Below are 24,000 nucleotides of genomic sequence, written 5' to 3'. Positions count from 1 at the left end.
TAGTCACTGCCATTGTGTCCTTGGGCAAGACACTTTACCCACCTGCTCCCAGTGCCACCCACACTGGTTTAAATGTAACTTAGATATTGGGTTTCACTATGTAAAGCGCTTTGAGTCACTAGAGAAAAAGCGCTATATAAATATAATTCACTTCACATCTATCAATAAGCTTTAGAACAGACCTGCAAAAGTCCATTTGGCTGTCATCTGTTTTAATATGAGAAAAGTTGGCTGGCAAAAGTCCCAAAAATGTTCATAATACCTACCCAGCTCTTCAAAAAGTCAGTGTTCAAAAACGAGAAAAAACAAATAAAAAAATGAGGGATATTTTATATGAAGTAAGCAAAATTATCTGCCAATAGAACAAGAACATTTGGCTTGTCAAGACTTTCCAAAACAAGTCAGATTAACTAACCTCAATGAACCCAAAAATACCTTAAAATAAGTATAATCTCACTAATAACTATACTAATGTATGAGTACGTATTTTTTTTAATAGATTGCACAGTACAGTAAATATTCTGTAAAATTGACCACTAAATGGTAACACCCCAATAAGTTTTTCAACGTGTTTAAGTCGGGGTCCACGTTAATCAATTCATGGTTTCATTGAAAATAAAACAGCAAAGTCCATTTGGCTGTCATCTGTTTTAATACAAGACACAATTGTGTCAAAGTCAGGATTTTTTTTTCATGCTTGACATAAAACTTTTACTTTGAAAAAGTAGTTTTATACTTTTGAGTGTTAATGACACAGTTTTGCAATAGTTGATATTCTAGTTTCAAGCAGGTTTTACTCAATATAGGTCATCAAATATCAGCAACAAGCTGTAATATCTTACTGAGATCATTTAGGACCAAAACACTTAAAACAAGTAAAACACTAACATAAAATCTGCTTAGTAAGAAGACGTATCTTATCAGACAGAAAATAAGCAAATATCACCCTTATTTGAGATATTTAATCTTGCTTAAATTTCAGTTTTTGCAGTGAGGTTTGAGTCTCAAAAGTCCCGCCCAAAATGTCCAAAACGCACCCAGCAAAGTCTGACGGGAAATGGGGGAGAAAAGTGACAAAAGTCGTTAAAAGTCGTCAAAAGTCCCCAAAAATGTTCTAAATACCTACCCAGGTTCGAGTGCCACAAGTCCCGCCGACAGCCGCCCAAGACCCGAGATACCCAAAATGTCCATAACACACCCAGCCGAGTCCCACGGGATGGGGGGATAAAAGTTGAAAAAGTCCCAAAAATGTTCATAATACCTACCCCAGCACTGCAAAAAGTCAGTGTTCAAAAACAAGAAAAAACTATTTAAAAAATGAGGGGTATTTTATATGAAGTAAGCAAAATTATCTGCCAATAGAACAAGAACATTTGGCTTGTCAAGACTTTCCAAAACAAGTCAGATTAGCTAACCTCAATGAACCCAAAAATACCTTAAAATAAGTATATTCTCACTAATAACTATACTAATGTATGAGTACGTATTTTTTTTAATTGATTGAAACTTTTTTTTGTAGATTGTACATATTCCGTAAAATTGACCACAGTGAGGTTCGAGTCTCACAAGTCCCGCCACCGGTGGCCAGGATGCTCAAAATGTCCAAAACGTACCCAGCAAAGTCCGACGGGAAGTGAGGGAGAAAAGTGACTAAAGTCGTCAAAAGTGCCCAAAAATGTTCAAAATACATACCCAGGTTCGAGTCCCACAAGTCCCACCAAAATGTCCATAACACACCCAGCCGAGTCCCACGGGATGGGGGGATGAAAGTTGGAAAAGCCGGCAAAAGTCCCAAAAATGTTCAAAATACCTACCCAGGTTGTAGTCCCACATGGAGTGCACCAAGTCTTAAGACTTGTTGCACTTGAACCTGGGTGTGATTTTTGAAAATTTTACCGACTTTTCTCACTTTTATGAATTATATTTGTGAAGTGAATTATATTTATGTAGCGCTTTTCTCTAGTGACTTGAAGCGCTTTACATAGTGAAACCCAATACCTAAGTTACATTTAAAGCAGTGTGGGTGGCACTAGGAGCAGGTGGGTAAAGTGTCTTGCCCAAGGACACGACGGCAGTGACTAGAATGGCGGAAGCGGGAATCGAACCTGCAACCCTCAAGTTGCTGGCACGGCCGCTCTACCAACCGAGCTATACCGCCCCAGGTTCCAGTCCCACAATTCCCGTTGACGGCCGCCCAAGACCCGAGATGCCCAAAATGTCCATAACACACCCAGCCGAGTCCCACGGGGTGGGGGGATGAAAGTTGAAAAAGTCGGCAAAAGTCCCAAAAATTTTCAAAATACCTACCCAGGTTGTAGTCCCACAAGTCTTAAGACTTGTTGCACTTGAACCTGGGTGTGATTTTTGAACATTTTACCGACTTTTCTCACTTTGTGAATTATATTTGTGAAGTGAATTATATTTATATAGCGCTTTTCTCTAGTGACTCAAAGCGCTTTACATAGTGAAACCCAATATCTAAGTTACATTTAAACCAGTGTGGGTGGCACTGGGAGCAGGTGGGTAAAGTGTCTTGCCCAAGGACACAACGGCAGTGACTAGAATGGCGGAAGCGGGAATCGAACCTGCAACCCTCAAGTTGCTGGCACGGCCGCTCTACCAACCGATCTATACTGCCCCAGGTTCTAGTCCCACAAGTCCCGTTGACGGCCGCCCAAGACCCGGGATGCCCAAAATGTCCATAACACACCCAGCCGAGTCCCACGGAGTGGGGGGGATAAAAGTTGAAAAAGTCGGCAAAAGTCCCAAAAATTTTCAAAATACCTACCCAGGTTCGAGTCCCACAAGTCCCGCCAAAATGTCCACCACACACCCAGCCGAGTCGCACGGGGTGGGGGGGGGATAAGAGTTGGAAAAGTTGGCAAAAGTCCCAAAAATGTTCAAAATACCTACCCAGGTTGGAGTCCCACATGGAGTGCACCAAGTCTTAAGACTTGTTGCACTTGAACCTGGGTGTGATTTTTGAACATTTTACCGACTTTTCTCACTTTGTGAATTATATTTGTGAAGTGAATTATATTTATATAGCGCTTTTCTCTAGTGACTCGAAGCGCTTTACATAGTGAAACCCAATATCTAAGTTACGTTTAAACCAGTGTGGGTGGCACTGGGAACAGGCGGGTAAAGTGTCTTGCCCAAGGACACAACGGCAGTGACTAGAATGGCGGAAGCGGGAATCGAACCTGAAACCCTCAAGTTGCTGGCACGGCCGCTCTACCAACCGAGCTATGCCGCCCCAGGTTCCAGTCCCACAAGTCCCGTTGACGGCCGCCCAAGACCCGAGATGCCCAAAATGTCCACAACACACCCAGCCGAGTCCCAAGGAGTGGGGGGGATAAAAGTTGAAAAAGTCGGCAAAAGTCCCAAAAATTTTCAAAATACCTACCCAGGTTTGAGTCCCACAAGTCCCGCCAAAATGTCCATAACACACCCAGCCGAGTCCCACGGGGTGGGGGGGGGATAAGAGTTGGAAAAGTTGGCAAAAGTCCCAAAAATGTTCAAAATACCTACCCAGGTTGGAGTCCCACATGGAGTGCACCAAGTCTTAAGACTTGTTGCACTTGAACCTGGGTGTGATTTTTGAACATTTTACCGACTTTTCTCACTTTGTGAATTAAATTTTTTAAGTGAATTATATTTATATAGCGCTTTTCTCTAGTGACTCGAAGCGCTTTACATAGTGAAACCCAATATCTAAGTTACGTTTAAACCAGTGTGGGTGGCACTGGGAGCAGGCGGGTAAAGTGTCTTGCCCAAGGACACAACGGCAGTGACTAGAATGGCGGAAGCGGGAATTGAACCTGCAACCCTCAAGTTGCTGGCACGGCCGCTCTACCAACCGAGCTATACCGCCCCAGGTTCCAGTCCCACAAGTCCCGTTGACAGCCGCCCAAGACCCGGGATGCCCAAAATGTCCATAACACACCCAGCAGAGTCCCACGGAGTGGGGGGGATAAAAGTTGAAAAAGTCGGCAAAAGTCCCAAAAATTTTCAAAATACCTACCCAGGTTCGAGTCCCACAAGTCCCGCCAAAATGTCCACCACACACCCAGCTGAGTCCCACGGGGTGGGGGGGATAAGAGTTGGAAAAGTTGGCAAAAGTCCCAAAAATGTTCAAAATACCTACCCAGGTTGGAGTCCCACATGGACTGCACCAAGTCTTAAGACTTGTTGCACTTGAACCTGGGTGTGATTTTTGAACATTTTACCGACTTTTCTCACTTTGTGAATTAAATTTGTGAAGTGAATTATATTTATATAGCGCTTTTCTCTAGTGACTCGAAGCGCTTTACATAGTGAAACCCAATATCTAAGTTACGTTTAAACCAGTGTGGGTGGCACTGGGAGCAGGTGGGTAAAGTGTCTTGCCCAAGGACACAACGGCAGTGACTAGAATGGCGGAAGCGGGAATCGAACCTGCAACCCTCAAGTTGCTGGCACGGCCGCTCTACCAACCGAGCTATACCGCCCCAGGTTCCAGTCCCACAAGTCCCGTTGACGGCCGCCCAAGACCCGGGATGCCCAAAATGTCCATAACACACCCAGCCGAGTCCCAAGGAGTGGGGGGGATAAAAGTTGAAAAAGTCGGCAAAAGTCCCAAAAATTTTCTAAATACCTACCCAGGTTCGAGTCCCACATGGACTGCACCAAGTCTTAAGACTTGTTGCACTTGAACCTGGGTTTGATTTTTGAACATTTGACCGACTTTTCTCACTTTTCTCCCCGCCTTCCCGTGGGACTTTGCTAAGCACGTTTTGGACATTTTTTAACTCAAACCTGGGTAGGTATTATGGAAATTTTTGGGACTTTTGACGACTTTTCTAATATTAAAACAGATGACAGCCAAACGGACTTTTGCTGTTTTATTTTCAATGAAATAATACAAAATACGTACTCATATAGTAGTACAGTTATTAGTGAGTGTCAAGTTATGTTTGTTTTTGTTCTCCCCTAGCTTGAAAAGGGTTTTGATATTTTGACTGGGACTTCACTCCTTGTTTCAATCCAATGATGAGACAAATCTTTCTTTCTCCTTTTATTTTGGACTTGATTGTCTCTTTTTTTTCCATTGAAAAACCTTTGAAAAAAGGTGGACAAATACTAAAGCAATTAGGGACAAATATAAACAAATAAACCATTTTTAAAGTAAACGTGTTTCCAAAAGTACATATAGTGACCCTTCACAGCTTGGATTTGACATTTAAACATTTAACAACCCACCACTTGGCAATTAAAATAAATCCAACATATCAAATCCAAACATCAAAATAATATAAAGTCATCTCGCCGTCAGCCACCCTGGTCTCTGTAAATAGTTGTCACTTCTGTACTTGGTCATTTTTCCTCGAGCAGTGTTTGTTGGCCTCTTCTGTACTTGGTCATTTTTCCTCAAGCAGTGTTTGTTGGCCTTTTCTGTACTTGGTCATTTTTCCTGGAGCAGTGTTTGTTGGCCTCCAGTTTGAGCTGGCGCTGCAGACTTAAAATGAGTGGTTTTGATTGCTTCAGGTGAGAGCCTTCCTGATTAGTGATGGTCTTCAGCTCTTGGGATTTTGTGTCTATAATTCCATGTGTGTCCTCTGGGGGGAAATGGGAGTCAAACTCATATTTGGACATGAGGCCTTCTGTGTGGGTGAAGGCTTTGGCCTTGTGTAGTTTGCCAAAACAGTGAGAATATACTTATTTCAAGGTCTTTTTGGCTTCATTGAGGTTAGCTCGTTTTACTTGTTCTGGAAAGTCTTAACAAGCCAAACTTTCTTGTTTTATTGGCAGATAATTTTGCTTCGTTTAACTTTTTATATATATATTTTTTTCTTCTTTTGAACAGAGACTTATTGCAGTGCATGAAAAACACCACAGTCGAGCGCTTAGACCAGATCTGAGCAAAGTGCGGCCCCTTTAAGCTTTTCAATCTGGCCCGCCGGACATTCCCAAATATTATTTTTACATCTTTAAGATGGAAAGTGTAGTTGCCATTATGATGCGCAGTCATGTGTTTAAATAACCGTAAGTCTTGAACTATAAAATATATTTCAATGGTTGGAATCTGCTCTTTTGCATGATATTTTATTGACTAGTGTTGTCCTGATACCAATATTTTTTTGATACTTTTCGGTACTTTTCTAAGGGGACCAGAAAAAATTGCATTATTGGCTTTATTTTTACAAAAAAAATCTTAGGGTGTGGCAGGCAGGTACTTTTCAGAGGCGGTATGGTACCGCGGTACTATACTAATACCAGTATACCATACAACCCTACTAGTTACCATGGTAATCTACGTCACAGCAGGTCAGACGCGGCACCAAGCAGTGTGGGTGGGGAGCGTTTCCACAGAGCCTGAAATGTGGGTGTCAGAGACAGACGTGGAAGGAGATTTTTACAAGAAAGTTCGAAAGCTTAATGATATACAAACCCTGTTTCCATATAAGTTGGGAAATTGTGTTAGATGTAAATATAAACGGAATACAATGATTTGCAAATCATTTTCAACCCATATTCAGTTGAATGCACTACAAAGACAAGATATTTGATGTTCAAACTCATAAATTAGTTTTTTTTTTGCAAATAATAATTAACTTAGAATTTCAAGGCTGCAACACGTGCCAAAGTAGTTGGGAAAGGGCATGTTCACCATTGTGTTACATCACATTTTCTTTTAACAACTCTCAATTAACGTTTGGGAACTGAGGAAACTAATTGTTTCACATTCACACACTGATGGAGGGAGCTGCCATGCAAGGCCCTAACCAGCACCCATCAGGAGCAAGGGTGAAGTGTCTTGCTCAAGGACACAACGTACGTGACGAAGTTGGTACTAGGTGGGAATTGAACCAGGGACCCTCGGGTTGCGCACGGCCACTCTTTCACTGCGCCACGCCGTCCCTTGCAAACTAATTCAGTGCAAAATCCTACATAAAAACATAAGTACATAGATAAATGGATAAAAATACCAAGCATACATTTCTACCGCTTATTCCCATTGTGGTCGCTGGTGCCTATCTCAGCTACAATCGGGCCGAAGGCTGTGTACACCCTGGACAAGTCGCCACCTCATCACAGGGCCAACACAGACAACATTCACAGAATCCTGGGACTTGGTATTTTGAACATTTTTGCACACTTTTGACGACTTTTGTCACTTTTCTCCCCCACTTGCTGTGGGACTTTGCTGGGTGGGATTTTTGCATCCCGGGACTCGTGCGGTTGGCGGTGGGACTCGTGGGCCTGGAACCTGGGGAGGTATTTTGGACCAAATTGGGACTTTTGACCGTTTTGGTGTTTTGGACAAAAATACTTTCAAGCATGTTTTACTCAATATAGGTCATCAAATCTCAGCAACAAGCTGTAATATCTTACTGAGATCATTTAGGACCAAAACACTTAAAACAAGTAAAACACCAACATAAAATCTGCTTAGTGAGAAGAATTCTTATCGGACAGAAAATAAGCAAATATCACCCTTATTTGAGACATTTCATCATAGTTAGATTTCAGTTTTTGCAGAGTTGCACACATTGAAAGGAAAGCCCACTGTGACACGGTTCTAGAATGATACCGTGACGGAACCTATCAGTTCAACCACGTTAGCATCTGGGGGTGGGAGGAGTTGTTGTGAACTGTTGGGGTTTTGATAAGAAACTCCTTCTTTGCTGAGATAGCGGCAGAAAAATGCACTCCTGTTTTCTTTCCTCTGTCCTTACATGCTGGAAAGGAGGGACTCCTTTGTTACCAAATAAGCTTGACTATTACACATTCTTACTAGAGATGTCCGATAATGGCTTTTTTGCCGATATACCGATATTGTTCGACTCTTAATTACCGATATGATTAACTTGTGTGATGACTGTATTATGCTGATAGTATATATTTGTACTATGAATTGATGAATATGGACCCCGACTTAAACAAGTTCAAAAACTTATTGGGGTGTTACCATTTAGTGGTCAATTGTAGGGAATATGTACTGAACTGTGCAATCTACTAATAAAAGTATCAATCAATCAATCAATCAAAAACCGATACCGATATCGTGGAATTAACACATTTTTATGCCTAATTTTGTTGTGATGCCCCGCTGGATGCATTAAACCAGGGGTGCCCACACTTTTTCTGCAGGCGAGCTACTTTTCAATCGACCAACTCGAGGGGATCTACCTCATTTATATATATCATTTATATTTATTTATTTATGAAAGAGACATTTTTGTAAACAAGTTAAATGTGTTTAATGATATACAAGCATGTGTAACACATATAGATGTCTTTCTTTCACGAAGACAAGAATATAAGTTGGTGTTTTACCTGATTCTGATGACTTGCATTGATTGGAATCAGACAGTAAGGATGATAACGCCCACATTTTCAAATGGAGGAGAAAAAAAGTTGTCCTTTCTGTACAATACCACATGAAAGTGGTTGGTTTTTGGCATATAATTCATCCAACTTCCATACACTTTACAAGAAAAACGTTGGCGGCAAATTCCGTAGCTTGCTTGATTGACATTCACGGCACCCGAGGGTCTTGTGAGATGACGCTGGCTGCTGCCAGTTCATTATTATGAAAAAATGACAGAGAGGAAGGCGAGAAACACTTTTTATTTCAACAGACTTTCGCGCCGTCCCTTCCGTCAAAACTCTAAAGGCCGACTGCACATTTCCTATCTTCACAATAAAAGCCCTGCTTCATGCTGCCTGCGCTAAGAAAATAAGAGTCTCGGAAAGCTGGCGTGCACATCACTTGTGCACGCCAGCTTTCTGAGGGATCGCTTGTGCACGCCAGTTTTCCGAGACTCTGTATTTAGTTAGCGCAGGCAGCATGAAGCAGGGCTTTTATTGTGAAGATAGGAAATGTGCAGTCGGCCTTTAGAGTTTTGACGGAAGGTACGGCGCGAGAGTCTGTTGAAATAAAAAGTGTTTCTCGCCTTCCTCTCGGTCATATTTTCATAATAATGATCTTGCAGCGGCCAGCGTCATCTCACAAGACCCTCCGGTACCGTGAATGTCATTTACGTGACGTCTTGGTGAAGATTGATGATCACTCATTTTTAGGTCTATTTTTTTTAAAAGCCTGGCTGGAGATCGACTGACACACCCCCCGCGGTCGACTGGTAGCTCGCGATCGACGTAATGGGAACCCCTGCATTAAACAATGTAACAAGGTTTTCCAAAATAAATCAACTCAAGTTATGGGGGAAAAAATGCCAACATGGCACTGCCATATTTATTATTGAAGTCACAAAGTGCATTATTTTTTTATTTAATATGTCTCAAAACAGCAGCTTGGAATCTGGGACATGCTCTGCCTGAGAGAGCATGAGGAGGTTGAGGTGGGCGGGGTTAGGGGGTTGGGGTTTAGCGGGTAACACAGGTGTATACTGTAGGTGTCCCGGAAGAGTTAGTGCTGCAAGGGGTTCTGGGTATTTGTTCTGTTGTGTTACGGTGTGGATGTTCTCCCGAAATTCTTGTGTGGCGCATATTTGTAACAGTGTTAAAGTTGTTTATAAGGCCACCCTCAGTGTGACCTGTATGGCTGTTGACCAAGTATGATTGCATTCATCTGTGTGTGTGTGTGTGTGTGTGTGTGTGTGTGTGTGTGTGTGCGTGCGTGTGTGTGTGTGTGTGTGTGTGTGCGTGAAAAGCCGTAGATATGATTGATTGTCACAGTGAACTCTTAAGTCTCGTTTTAAGACCTATTTTTATTCTCTAGCTTTTAACACTACGTGAGTTGTGTGGTCCTCTGTGAAGTGAAGTGAATTATATTTATATAGCGCTTTTTCTTAAGTGACTCAAAGCGCTTTACATAGTGAAACCCAATATCAAAGTTACATTCAAACCAGTGTGGGTGGCACTGGGAGCAGGTGGGTAAAGTGTCTTGCCCAAGGACACAACGGCAGTGACTAGGATGGCAGAAGCGGGAATTGAACCTGCAACCCTCAAGTTGCTGGCACAGCCACTCTACCAACCGAGCTAAACCGCCCTCTGTTGCCCTCTGTGTTTTAAAATGTTGATTTCTATTGACTGTTTTAATTGGTTTCACCCTTAAAAGCATTTTTAATCCATCCATCCCATCCATTTTTCTACCGCTTATTCCCTTTATGGGGTTGCGGGGGGCACTGGCGCCTATATTTTATATTGTTTTTATATGTATTCATTTATTATTATTTATCTTATTTTATTTGTTGTTTTTATTCAGTCATTTGAGGAGCTCAGGATAGTATTTGAATGTTTTGAATATTGTTGCGCAGCACTTTGGAAACATTTTGTTGTTTAAATGTGCTATATAAATTAAGTGGATTGGATTGGAAACTTTTATTAGTAGATTGCACAGTTCAGTACATATTGCGTACAATTGACCACTAAATGGTAACACCCCAATAAGTTTGTCAACTTGTTTAAGTCGGGGTCCACGTTAATCAATTCATGGTAAATGAAATGTGATCGGGCCGGCACGCAAAGGCAGTGCCTTTAAGGCAGGGGTCACCAATGCGGTGCCCGTAAGGACCAGATGAGTCGCCCGCTGGCCTGTTCTAAAAATAGCTCAAATAGCAGCACTTACCAGTGAGCTGCCTCTATTTGTGAAATTGTATTTATTTACTAGCAAGCTGGTCTCGCTTTGCTCGACATTTTTAATTCCAAGAGAGACAAAACTCAAATGGAATTTGAAAATCCAAGATAATATTTCAAAGACTTGGTCTTCACTTGTTTGAATAAATTAATTTATTTTTTTCACTTTGCTTCTTATAACTTTCAGAAAGACAATTTTAGAGAACAAACTACAACCTTAAAAATGATTTTAAGATTTTTGAACACATATACCTTTTTACCTTTTAAGTCTTTCCTGACAATTTAAATTAATGTTCAAGTAAATTGATTTTTTTTTTATTGTAAAGAATAATAAATACATTTGAATTTAATTCTTCATTTTAGCTTCTGTTTTTTCGATGAAGAATATTTGTGAGATATTTCTTCAAACTTATTATGATTAAAATTTTAAAAAAATATCATGGCAAATGTAGAAAATCTGTAGAATCAAATTTAAATCTTCTTTCAAAGTCTTGAATTTCTTTTAAAATGTTTTTTCTGGAAAATCCAGAAGAAATAATGATTTGTCTTTGTTAGAAATATAGCTTGGTCCAATTTGTTATATATTCTAACAAAGTGCAGATTGGATTTTAAACTATTTAAAACATGTCATCAAAATTCTAAGATTAATCTTAATCTGGAAAAATTACTAATGATGTTCCATAAATTCTTTTTTTTATTTTTTAAATGATTCAAATTTTGTATTTAAGAGAGTCGAAATTGAAAATAAACTATGTTTCAAAATTCAATTTTCATTTTTTTTGTGTTTTGTCCTCTTTTAAACCGTTCAAATAAGTGGTTTTTTTTTTACAAAAAACCTTCCATAAAGGGAAAAAAAATGTACGACGGAATGACAAACAGAAATACCCTTTTTTTTTATACATATAGATTTATTTATTAAAGGTGACTTGTCCAGGGTGTACCCCGCCTTCCGCCCGATTGTAGCTGAGATAGGCGCCAGCGCCCCCCCCGCGACCCCGAAAGGGAATAAGCGGTAGAAAATGGATGGATGGATGGTAAATTGAGCAAATTGGCTATTTCTGGCGATTTATTTAAGTGTGTATCAAACTGGTAGCCCTTCGCATTAATCAGTACCCAAGAAGTAGCTCTTGGTTTCAAAAAGGTTGGTGACCCCTGATGTAGATGTATCCTAAAAACTTATTTTTAAAAATGTATGCTCAGACTTAAAAGAAAAGTTAAAAAAAAGATCTATATTATTTTTAACTATGAAAAATATATACATAATATAATTACATACGTTAGGACAGGAAAAAACACAGAGGCTATTTAATCAGGGATGAAATAGCCTCTGTGTTTTTTCCTGACCTAACGTACACTATGTTGCCAAAAGTATATGGCCACCCATCCAAATGATGAGAATCAGGTGTCCTAATCACTTGGCCCGGCCACAGGTGTATAAAATCAAGCACTTAGGCATGGAGACTGTTTCTTTAAACAAATGTGAAAGAATGGTTTTCCAGCCTGGAACTGTCATAGGATGCAACCTGTGCAACAAATCCAGTCGTGAAATTTCCTTGCTCCTAAATATCCCAAAGTCAACTTTATTATAAGAAAAGTGTAGAGTTTGGGAACAACAGCAACTCAGCCCCCAAGTGGTAGACCACGTAAACTGACAGAGAGCGGTCAGTGGCTGCTGAAGCACATACTGGAAAGACATTCTGCACAGTCAGTTGCTACAGAGCTGCAAACTTCACGGGACCTTCCAATTAGCCCACGTACAGTACGCAGAGAGCTTTGTGGAAGGCATACTGGGTGACACAGAGTATACTAATGGTTGTGATATAAACTATTTTAACACTCTTAGTAATATGCGCCACGCTGTGAAGCCACACAATACAAGATTGACAAACACATTTCGAGAGAACATCCTCACAGTAAGACAACATAAATGCAACAGAACAAATACCCAGAATCCTTTGTATCCATGACACTTCCTGACTATTTTATACACCCCGCTAGCAGCAAATTCCGCCACCCCCCCACCCCCACCCCCCTGTGCGTCGGTAAGGTGGGCGGGGTTGGGGGCGTAAAATATATTCAAGAATTCTCACGGATACAAAGGATTCTGGGTATTTGTTGTGTTGCGTTTATGTTGTGTTACTGTGAGGATGTTCACCCGAAATGTGTTTGTCAATTTTGTATTGTGTGGCTTCACAGCGTGGCGCATATTACTAAGAGTGTTAAAATTGTTTATATCACAACCATTTGTGTACTCTGTGTCACCCAGTATGCCTTTCAATCTTGTACGTGTGATTGCGGAAGCTGCACACATGTTGCCGGACCAACAATCGGTTCGTGCATGTTGAAGGTGTCAAAGGCAATGGCTTCACAGCACGCCCTTATTCTTGTCATCAGGATGAACGCTATTGGATAGTCGTGAGAACGTTAGCGGCTCCAATTGTCTTCATTACTCTGTGAAACAGGTTTAAATAGCTCTGTGAGTGGTAAAGGCGGCTGACCTCTGATGTATTTCAGCGGGCGGGTACGATCCTGATAAAATGTTGGTTCGGGTGGACGGCGGGTGGATGGCGACTTTGGTGATGCGGTTGCGGATGATATAATTACCTATCCGCGCATCTCTAGTGGCGACGCCTTCTCAGGACTGATGAATCACATTTTTCCATCCAGCAATCTGATGGACCAGTCTGGGTTTGGAGGTTGCCAGGAGAAGGCTACATTTCGGACTGCATTGTGCCGAGTGTGAAATTTGGTGGAGGAGGAATTAGGGTGTGAGGTTGGTTTTTTTAGGAGTTGGGCTTGGCCCCTCAGTTCCAGTGAAATGAACTTTGAATGATCCAGGATATCAAAACATGTTGGACAATTCCATGGGATGGCACTTCAAGTTCATATGTGAGTAAAGGCAGGTGGCCAAATAATTATAGCAATATAGTGTATATTCCGCTCTACCCCGGTATTGAACACTGATTTAGGGCTATATAAATAAACATTGATTGATTGATTGATTGATTGATAATCGATAAACCACAGAAACCTCAACTTTACATATAATTTCAGTCCGGGCAGACTAAACCGGGCGGTTTAGCTCGGTTGGTAGAATGGTCGTGCCAGCAACCTGAGGGTTGCAGGTTCGATTCCCGCTTCCGCCATCCTAGTCACTGCCGTTGGGTCCTTGGGCAAGACACTTTCCAGTGCCACCCACACTGTTTTGAATGTAACTTAGGTACTGGGTTTCACTATGTAAAGCGCTTTGAGTCACTTGAGAAAAAGCGCTATATAAAATATAATTCACAATTATATGTATACAGTACAGGCCAAAAGTTTGGACACAGTGTCTCCTCATTCAATGTGTTTTCTTTATTTTCACGACTATCTACATTGTAGATTGTCACTGAAGGCATCAAAACTATGGAGTTATGTACTTCACACAACAAGCTGAAATAACTAAAAACATGTTTTATATTCTAGTTTCTTCAAAATAGCCCCCCTTTGCTCTGTTTGCTTTGCACACTCTTGGCATTCTCTCCATGAGCTTCCAGATGTAGTCACCTGAAATGGTTTTCACTTCGCAGGTGTGCTCGAGAGAATGCCAAGAGTGTGCAAAGCATTAATCCGAGCAAAGGGGCGGCTATTTTGAAGACACTAGAATATACAACAAGTTTTCAGTTATTTCACCTTTTTTTTTGTTAAAGGCCTACTGAAAGCCACTACTAGTGACCACGCAGTCTGATAGTTTATATATCAATGATGAAATATTAACGTTGCAACACATGCCAATTCGGCCTTTTTAGTTTACTAAATTGCAATTTTAAATTGGATTGTAGAGGACATTTTGATCCAGCCCCGATCACAGCTATAAATCGTCTGATATAATCGCATAATTCCACAGTATTCTGGACATCTGTGTTGCTGAATCTTTTGCAATTTGTTCAATTGATAATGGAGACGTCAAAGAAGAAAGCTGTAGGTGGGAAGCAGTGTATTGCGGCCGCCTTTAGCAACACAAACACAGCTTTGCTTGTTTACATTCCTGAAAGCTGACGGTGAAGCTTTACTATGGAACAGAGATGTCAAGCGAACACGGTTGGATTGGACCACACACACACACAAAGTACAGTGTATTATGCAGCGATCATTTCGAAAGCTCGTGTTTCGAAGAGGGTCTCTTGCGAAGGGGCAGAGATGGGCATTTTTAGTTAATCCATCCATCCATTTTCTACCGCTTATTCTCTTTTGGGGATCGTGGGGGGCGCTGGCACCTATCTCAGCTACAAATTGCAATTTTAAATTTCCCGCGAAGTATCCTGTTGAAAACATCGCGGTATGATGACGTGTGCGTTTGACGTCACCGCTTGTAGCGAACATTTTGTTCCAGCCCGATCCAAGCTATAAGTCGTCTGCTTTAATCGCATAATTACACGGTTTTCTGGACATCTGTATTGCTGAATCTTTTGCAATTTGTTCAATTAATAATGGAGACGTCAAAGAAGAAAGACGTAGGTGGGAAGCGGTGTATTGCGGCCGCCTTTAGCAACACAAACACAGCTTTGCTTGTTTACATTCCTGAAAGCTGACGGTGAAGCTTTACTATGGAACAGAGATGTCAAGCGAACACGGTTGGATTGGACCACACACACACAAAGTACAGTGTATTATGCAGCGATCATTTCGAAAGATCGTGTTTCAAAGAGGGTCCCTTGCGAAGGGCAGGGATGGGCATTTTTAGTTTATCCATCCATCCATTTCCTACCGCTTATTCTCTTTTGGGGTTGCGGGGGGCGCTGGCGCCTATCTCAGCTACAAATTGCAATTTTAAATTTCCCGCGAAGTAACCTGTTGAAAACGTCGCGGTATGATGATTGTGGGGGACATTTTTTTCCAGCACGATCCAAGCTATAAGTAGTCTGCTTTAATCACATAATTACACGGTATTCTGGACTTCTGTGTTGCTGAATCTTTTGCAATTTGTTCAATTAATAATGGAGACATCAAAGAAGAAAGATGTAGGTGATAAGCAGTGTATTGCGGCCGCCTTTAGCAACACAAACACAGCCGGTGTTTCCTTGTTTACATTCCTGAAAGCTGACGGTGAAGCTTTACTACGGAACAGAGATGTCAAGCGAACACGGTTGGATAGGACCGCAGGAATCATTTCGAAAGATCGTGTTTCGAAGAGGGTCCCTTGCGAAGGGAAGAGATGGGCATTTTTAGTTTATCCATCCATCCATTTTCTATCGCGTATTCTCTTTTGGGGTTGCGGGGGGCGCTGCCGCCTATCTCAGCTACAAATTGCAATTTTAAATTTCCCGCGGAGTATCCTGTTGAAAACGTCGCGGTATGATGACGTCACCGGTTGTGGCGGACATTTTTTTCCAGCACGATCCAAGCTATTAGTAGTCTGCTTTAATCGCATAATTACACGGTATTCTGGACTTCTGTGTAACTGAACCTTTTGCGATTTGTTCAATTAATAATGGAGACATCAAAGAAGAAAGATGTAGGTGATAAGCAGTGTATTGCGGCCGCCTTTAGCAACACAAACACAGCCGGTGTTTCCTTGTTTACATTCCCGAAAGCTGACGGTGAAGCTTTACTATGGAACAGAGATGTCAAGCGAACACGGTTGGATTGGACCGCAGGAATCATTTCGAAAGATCGTGTTTCGAAGAGGGTCCCTTGCGAAGGGCAGAGATGGGCATTTTTAGTTTATCCATCCATCCATTTTCTATCGCTTATTCTCTTTTGGGGTTGCGGGAGGCGCTGGCGCCTATCTCAGCTACAAATTGCAATTTTAAATTTCCCGCAAAGTATCCTGTTGAAAACGTTGCGGTATGATGAGGCGTGCGTTTGACGTCACCGGTTGTAGCGGACATTTTTTTCCAGCACGATCCAAGCTATTAGTAGTCTGCTTTAATCGCATAATTACACGGTATTCTGGACTTCTGTGTAACTGAACCTTTTGCGATTTGTTCAATTAATAATGGAGACATCAAAGAAGAAAGATGTAGGTGATAAGCAGTGTATTGCGGCCGCCTTTAGCAACACAAACACAGCCGGTGTTTCCTTGTTTACATTCCTGAAAGCTGACGGTGAAGCTTTACTATGGAACAGAGATGTCAAGCGAACACGGTTGGATTGGACCGCAGGAATCCTTTCGAAAGATCGTGTTTCGAAGAGGGTCCCTTGCGAAGGGCAGAGATGGGCATTTTTAGTTTATCCATCCATCCATTTTCTATCGCTTATTCTCTTTTGGGGTTGCGGGGGGCGCTGGCGCCTATCTCAGCTACAAATTGCAATTTTAAATTTCCCGCAAAGTATCCTGTTGAAAACGTTGCGGTATGATGAGGCGTGCGTTTGACGTCACCGGTTGTAGCGGACATTTTTTTCCAGCCCGAACCCAGCTATAAGTCGTCCGCTTTAATCGCATAATTCCACAGTATTCTGGACGTCTGTGTTGCTGAATCTTTTGCAATTTGTTCAATTAGTAATGGAGACGTCAAAGAAGAAAGACGTAGGTGGGAAGCGGTGTATTACGGCCGCCTTTAGCAACACAAACACAGCCGGTGTTTCCTTGTTTAAAATTCCCGAAGGTGAAGCTTTACTATGGAACAGAGCGGTCAAGCGAACATGGTTCCCAACCACATGTCAACCGGCAGGTTGGGTGAGAAAGTTGTGGTAATAAGTCGGCTCTTACCGTAGTTATGAGCGGGGCTTGCGTCCACCTGCAGCTGTGTGGCTTCCCTGAGAGACACTGGCGGTCACCACACCCGTGGCCACACCCCTCCGACTTTCAGGTACGACTATATCAGGGGTGTCAAACTCAAATACAGAGTGGGACAAAATGTAAAACTGAACGAAGCCGCGGGCCGAGGTTGAACAAATTAATCCTTTAATAATAATAATAAAAAAATATCAATGGCATATAAAATAAAGATACGAATTGAATGCCTCTTTTCGGCGGCGGGTTTGAGTTGGGGCGGGTTTTGGTGGTAGCGGGGGTGTATATTGTAGCGTCCCGGAAGAGTTAGTGATGCAAGGGGTTCTGGGTATTTGTTCAGTTGTGTTTATGTTGTGTTTATGTTGTGTTACGGTGCGGATGTTCTCCCGAAATGTGTTTGTCATTCTTGTTTGCTGTGGGTTCACAGTGTGGCGTATATTTGGAACAGTGTTAAAGTTGTTTATACGGACACCCTCAGTGTGACCTGTATGGCTGTTGACCAAGTATGCCTTGCATACACTTGTGTGTGTGTATGAGCCGCATATATTATGTGAGTGGGCCGGCACGCTGTTTGTATGGATGAAAAGCGGACGTGGCGACATGTAGAAAACGCCAAAGGCAGTGCTTTTACGGCCCGCCCCCAATATTATTGTCCGGGTGGAAATCGGGAGCGGCACTGAACTTCGGGAGTCTCCCGGGAAAATCGGGAGGGTTGACGAGTATGAGTATTAGTGGTGAATGCGGTGTTACAGCGGCGGGCCAGCTCTAATGTTAATTTAATATTGCCTCAAGGGCCAAAGTTTGACATCCACGGACTATATAATCTCACTAAAACACTAGTAACACAATAAGCAGATAAGGGATTTTCCAGAATTATCCTAGTAAATGTGTCTAATAACATCTGAATCACTCCCACTGCCCTAGTCTTTTTTTTTTTGTCTAGTCCTTCACTCTCACTTTCCTCATCCACGAATCTTTCATCCTCGTTCAAATTAATGGGGAAATTGTCGCTTTCTCGGTCCGAATCGCTCTCGCTGCTGGTGGCCATGATTGTAAACAATGTTCAGATGTGAGGAGCACCACAACCCGTGACGTCACGCGCACATCGTCTGCTACTTCCGGTACAGGCAAGGCTTTTTTATTAGCGACCAAAAGTTGCAAACTTTATCGTGGATGTTCTCTACTAAATCCTTTCAGCAAAAATATCGGGAAATGATGAAGTATGACACATAGAATGGAGCTGCTATCCCCGTTTAAATAAGAACATCTCATTTCAGTAGGACTTTAAGTACATAATTCCTTATGTGTTCATTCAAAGTGTTGATGCCTTCAGTGACAATCTACAATGGAAATAGTCATGAAAATAATGAAAACCCACGGAATGAGAAGGTGTCCAAACTTTTGGCTTGTACTTTATATGTATATGCTTTTATATTTTATTTTAAATCAAGAAAATGTATGATTTTTAATCGGTTTAAAAAAAATTATGACTCCATTTAGAATCGGTTAAATAAGAATCGCAATTCAGGCGTTTACTTGTTGACTCCGACTTTTCCAGGCAAGTTTGGAATAAACTGAATGACTTTTACACATGTTGCCCATGGAACTTTAGGCACCTAACTACTCGATCCGATTCCTGGGACGATGATTCGATTCAACACAATTATTGATTCCAACTGATTCTCGCAATAACAGGTCAGAATGAGTTATCAATGGCCCCCGGGATGATATTTGAGCAGTATTAGAACCGGCCCACAGGCCACAGCCGCCTGCTGCTGTTTAGCACACACCAATCAGTGTTGCCGCTAGGAATTTTCAAAATGGGGTCCCAGGGACCCCATCTAGTCATAGAAATGGGGTCCCACAGTAAATCTTTGAGGTCCCAATAGTTTGTAACCGTTTTGAAAACAAATGATAAATGTATGCATTATCCTGTTGTATCTCACATTCTATATTGTGTTTTGGGAAAAGGTTGTCACAAACTTTATTTAATTCATAAACATTTTGAAAAAATAAATAAAATGATGCATATGTAAATGTTTTCAGTTATAAACATTCATTCACTTTCTTCTTTCCTTCATGGATCTACACTTTTCCACTGTTGGTAATTTTTTTTCTATATTTTTATTGTAATATTTTCAGTTTGTACTATTTTTGGCCAAACTAAGACAAAGAAAACAATCTGAAGTTGTATTTATTTTTAATGCCATGATTTTTGTAGTCGACCCGTGTGCACAGATTGACACCACTACTATAAACGTATATAAATAAATTAAAAAATTTTTTATATTTTATATACATATATATACATACATACATACATACATACATACATACATATATATATATATATATATATATATATATATATATATACATATATATATATATATATGTATGTATGTATAGCTCGGTTGGTAGAGCAGCCGTGTCAGCAACTTGAGGGTTGCAGGTTCGATTCCCGCTTCCGCCATCCTAGTCACTGCCATTGTGTCCTTGGGCAAGACACTTTACCCACCTGCTCCCAGTGCCACCCACACTGGTTTAAAAATAAAACTTAGATATTGGGTTTCACGATGTAAAAGCGCTTTGAGTCACTAGAGAAAAGCGCTAAGTAAATATAATTCACTAATATATATATATATATTAGGGCTGCAAATCTTTGGGTGTCCCATGATTCGATTCAATATCGATTCTTGGGGTCCCGATTCGATTATATATTGATTCAACGCGATTCTCGATTCAAAAACGATATTTTTCCGATTCAAAAGGATTCTGTATTCATTCAATACATAGATTTCAGCAGGATCTACCCCAGTCTGCTGACATGCTAGCAGAGTAGTAGATTTTTTAAAAAAGCTTTTATAATTGTAAAGGACAATGTTTTATCAACTGATTGCAATAATTTAAGTTTGTTTTAACTATTAAACGAACAAAAAATGACTTATTTTATCTTTGTGAAAACATTGGACACAGTGTGTTGTCAAGCTTATGAGATGCCATGCAAGTGTAAGCCACTGTGACACTATTGTTCTTTTTTGTTATTTTTATAAATGTCTAATGATAATGTCAATGAGGGATTTTTAATCACTATAACTAATATTGATACTGTTGTTGATAATATTCATTTTTGTTTCACTACTTTTGGTTTGTTCTGTGTGGTGTTTGTGTCTCCTCTCAATTGCTCTGTTGCTGGGTCAGGTTCGGTTTTGGAATTGGATTAAATTGTTATGGTATTGCTGTGTAGTGGTTTGTTGGATTGATTTAAAAAAAATAAATAAATAAAATAAAAATCCCCCCAAAAAATCGATTAAAAAAAAAAAAAAGACAATAGATTCTAAATTGCACAACGTGAGAACCGCGATTCGTATTCAAATCGATTTTTTCCCACACCCCTAATATATATATACATATATATTTTAAATTTTTTAATTAAAATATACATTTTTATCAATTTTGTTTTATTATGAAAAAAAACATTATAAATTTTTTTTAATTATAAAAAAATATATAAATATTGATCAAATTTTTTTTTATTAAGAAAAAAACATTTTTAAAAAATGGTTTAAAAGCAAATTATGAATCCATTTAGAATCAGGATGACCAAGAATCGTGTTTCAGATGTTAATCGATTGTTTTGTGCACCCCTAGTATTTAGACACACATACATGCACCATTGACCTCTGGTCCGTGAAAAAGCCATCACTAAAACTGCGATGAAGCAAGGAAAAGGAACATCGATTTTCATGACAGAGCACATCTCTGTTGAGTGCAATGCTGGCATGAGGGGAGGTCACAGCTAGCCGGGACCCCGCCTGGCCTCGTCCCAGTTGTTTTTATGCATTGTGATGCAAGATAAGATGTTAGCATGTGGACCCCCTGCTGTGGGAGGGCAGGGTCCTCCATCTCCCCTGCAAGTCTCCCATCTCTTCATTTGTCCTGAACCACGATTTAAAACAAGTCTCCTTTACTCCTCAGGTGTCCCTCAGTGACAGCATGCTGGACGTGTATGGGGGTGAACAAGGTATGAACCCCCCTAATGGTGGACTGAGTCCCACATCTAACCCCACAAAGCTCACAGTAAAAAGGGAATACACAGGTATGCACTTATATGGCATATAATCATCAGACCTTATAAATAAATGATGGCTTCAAGGAGATTTTGTTGACAGTTTATTAGGTACACCTATCTGTGTCCTACCAACACAATATCTAAACTTCAAAGGGAAACTTCAAAGGGAAACAATATTGTATTGACCTGAATTTTACACATCAAAAAACTTTTTTTTTTTTTTTTTAATTGTTCTTTGTCAGAGTTTTTCTTCCTGCCACTCACAAACACACAACATTATCCTGGAGATGCAGCCCGGTCGTTATGATAAATGGGGTTCAAGGACTTTGTTGACAGTTTATTAGGTACACCTATCTGTGTCCTACCAATACAATAACTAAACTTCAAAGGAAAACTTCAAAGGGAAACAATATTGTATTGACTTGAATTTTACACATCTCCCCAAAAAAAATGTTTTTAATTGTTCTTTGTCAGAGCTTTTCTTCCTGCCACTCACAAACACACAACAGTAACCTGGAGATGCAGCCCGATCGTTATGATAAATGATGGGTTCAAGGAGACTTTGTTGACAGTTTATTAGGTACACCTATCTGTGTCCTACCAACACAATAACTAAACTTCAAAGGAAAACTTCAAAGGGAAACAACATTGTATTGACCTGAATTTTACACATCTCCCCAAAAAAAAATTTTTTAATTGTTCTTTGTCAGAGCTTTTCTTCCTGCCACTCACAAACACACAACAGTAACCTGGAGATGCAGCCCGATCGTTATGATAAATGATGGGTTCAAGGAGACTTTGTTGACAGTTTATTAGGTACACCTATCTGTGTCCTACCAACACAATAACTAAACTTCAAAGGAAAACTTCAAAGGGAAACAATATTGTATTGACCTGAATTTTACAGATCAACATTTTTTTTTTTTTTTTTAATTGTTCTTTGTCAGAGCTTTTCTTCCTGCCACTCACAAACACACAACAGTAACCTGGAGATGCAGCCCGATCGTTATGATAAATGATGGGTTCAAGGAGACTTTGTTGACAGTTTATTAGGTACACCTATCTGTGTCATACCAACACAATAACTAAACTTCAAAGGGAAACAATATTGTATTGACCTGAATTTTACAGATCAAAAAATTATTATTATTTTTTTTAATTGTTCTTTGTCAGAGCTTTTCTTCCTACCACTCACAAACACACAACATTAACCTGGAGATGCAGCCCGATAGTTATTTTTTCTGCAGCCGTAACACAGGATTTCTACAGTCTTAAATTCTGGATCTTATAACGAGTCACAGCTTTTCCTCCTGTCATTCACATAAAAAAACACAAATACACGCAAGCAAACAACATAAAATAGATGCAGCCACAACATAGTACTAGTTTTTATCATGAAAAAGAGGGGTTATCTTATATTTGGGTTCCGAGTCAGAGCATTTCCTCCTGTCACTCACAAGCACACAACAGTAACCTGGAGATGCAGCCCGGTCATTATTTTTACCGCAGCCGTAACAGGATTTTTACCGTCTTATAACGAGTCACAGCTTTTTCCGCCTGTCATTCACATAATCACGCACATGCAGGCAAGCACACAACGTAAGAGAGATGCAGCCACAACATAGTACTAAATTTTTTATCTCGAAAAAGAGGGGTTATTTTATATTCGGGGTTCGAGAATAGCCCCGGATATTGAGTCAGAGCATTTCCTCCTGTCACTCACAAACACACAACAGTAACCTGGAGATGCAGCCCAATCATTATTTCTATATGCAGCTGTAACAAAGGATTTTACTGTCTTATATTCTGGATCTTATAACGAGTCACAGCTTTTCCTCCTGTCATTCACATAAACACACAAATGCATGCAAGCACACAACGTAAGAGAAATGCAGCAACAACATAACACTAGTTTTTATCTTGAAAAAGATGGGTTATCTTATATTCAGGGTCCGGATATCGAGTCAGAGCATTTCCTCCTGTCACTCACAAACACACAACAGTAACCTGGAGATGTAGCCCGATCATTATTTCTTCTGCAGCCGTAACACAGGATTTTTACTGTTTTATAATCTGGATTTTATAACGAGTTACAGCTTTTCCTCCTGTCATTCACATAAACACACAAATGCATGCAAGCACACAACGTAAGAGAAATGCAGCCACAACATAGTACTAGTTTTCATCTTCAAAAAGATGGGTTATCTTATATTCAGGGCCCGGATATCGAGTCAGAGCATTTCCTCCCGTCACTCACAAACACACAACAGTAACCTGGAGATGCAGCCCGATCATTATTTTTTTCTGCAGCCATAACACAGGTTTTTTACTGTTTTATATTCTGGATTTTATAAGGAGTCACAGCTTTTCCTCCTGTCATTCACATAAACACACACAAATGCACGCAAGCACACAACATAAGAGAGATGCAGCCACAACAAAGTACTAGTTTTTATCTTGAAAAAGAGGGGTTATCTTATATTTGGGGTCCAGATATCGAGTCAGAGCATTTCCTCCTGTCACTCACAAAAACACAACAGCAACCTGGAGATGCAGCCCCGGTAATTTTTTCTGCAGCCGTAACACAGGATTTTTAATGTCTTACAATTTGGATTTTATAACGAGTCACAGC

The 24,000-nt window shown here is 40.5% G+C and overlaps 1 protein-coding gene across 5 annotated transcripts in view; it reads left to right on the top strand.

The window, feature by feature from the left end:
* The window catches only part of tfec (transcription factor EC), a 146,729-nt gene that overhangs the window by 106,509 nt on the left and 16,220 nt on the right, over positions 1-24,000 (top strand). For 3 of the 5 annotated variants that reach the window (XM_061914246.1, XM_061914248.1, XM_061914249.1), the window contains one exon: positions 21,275-21,395. In XM_061914246.1, coding sequence (XP_061770230.1) covers positions 21,275-21,395 — 121 coding nt within the window. The remainder of the gene's footprint in view (positions 1-21,274; positions 21,396-24,000) is intronic. The other 2 variants (XM_061914247.1, XM_061914250.1) reach the window with 1 other exon arrangement.

The sequence above is a fragment of the Nerophis ophidion genome, linkage group LG10, assembly GCF_033978795.1.
Source record: "Nerophis ophidion isolate RoL-2023_Sa linkage group LG10, RoL_Noph_v1.0, whole genome shotgun sequence".
In the NCBI taxonomy this organism is placed as follows: Eukaryota; Metazoa; Chordata; class Actinopteri; order Syngnathiformes; family Syngnathidae; genus Nerophis; species Nerophis ophidion.
This window is presented reverse-complemented; position numbering and strand designations above follow the sequence as displayed.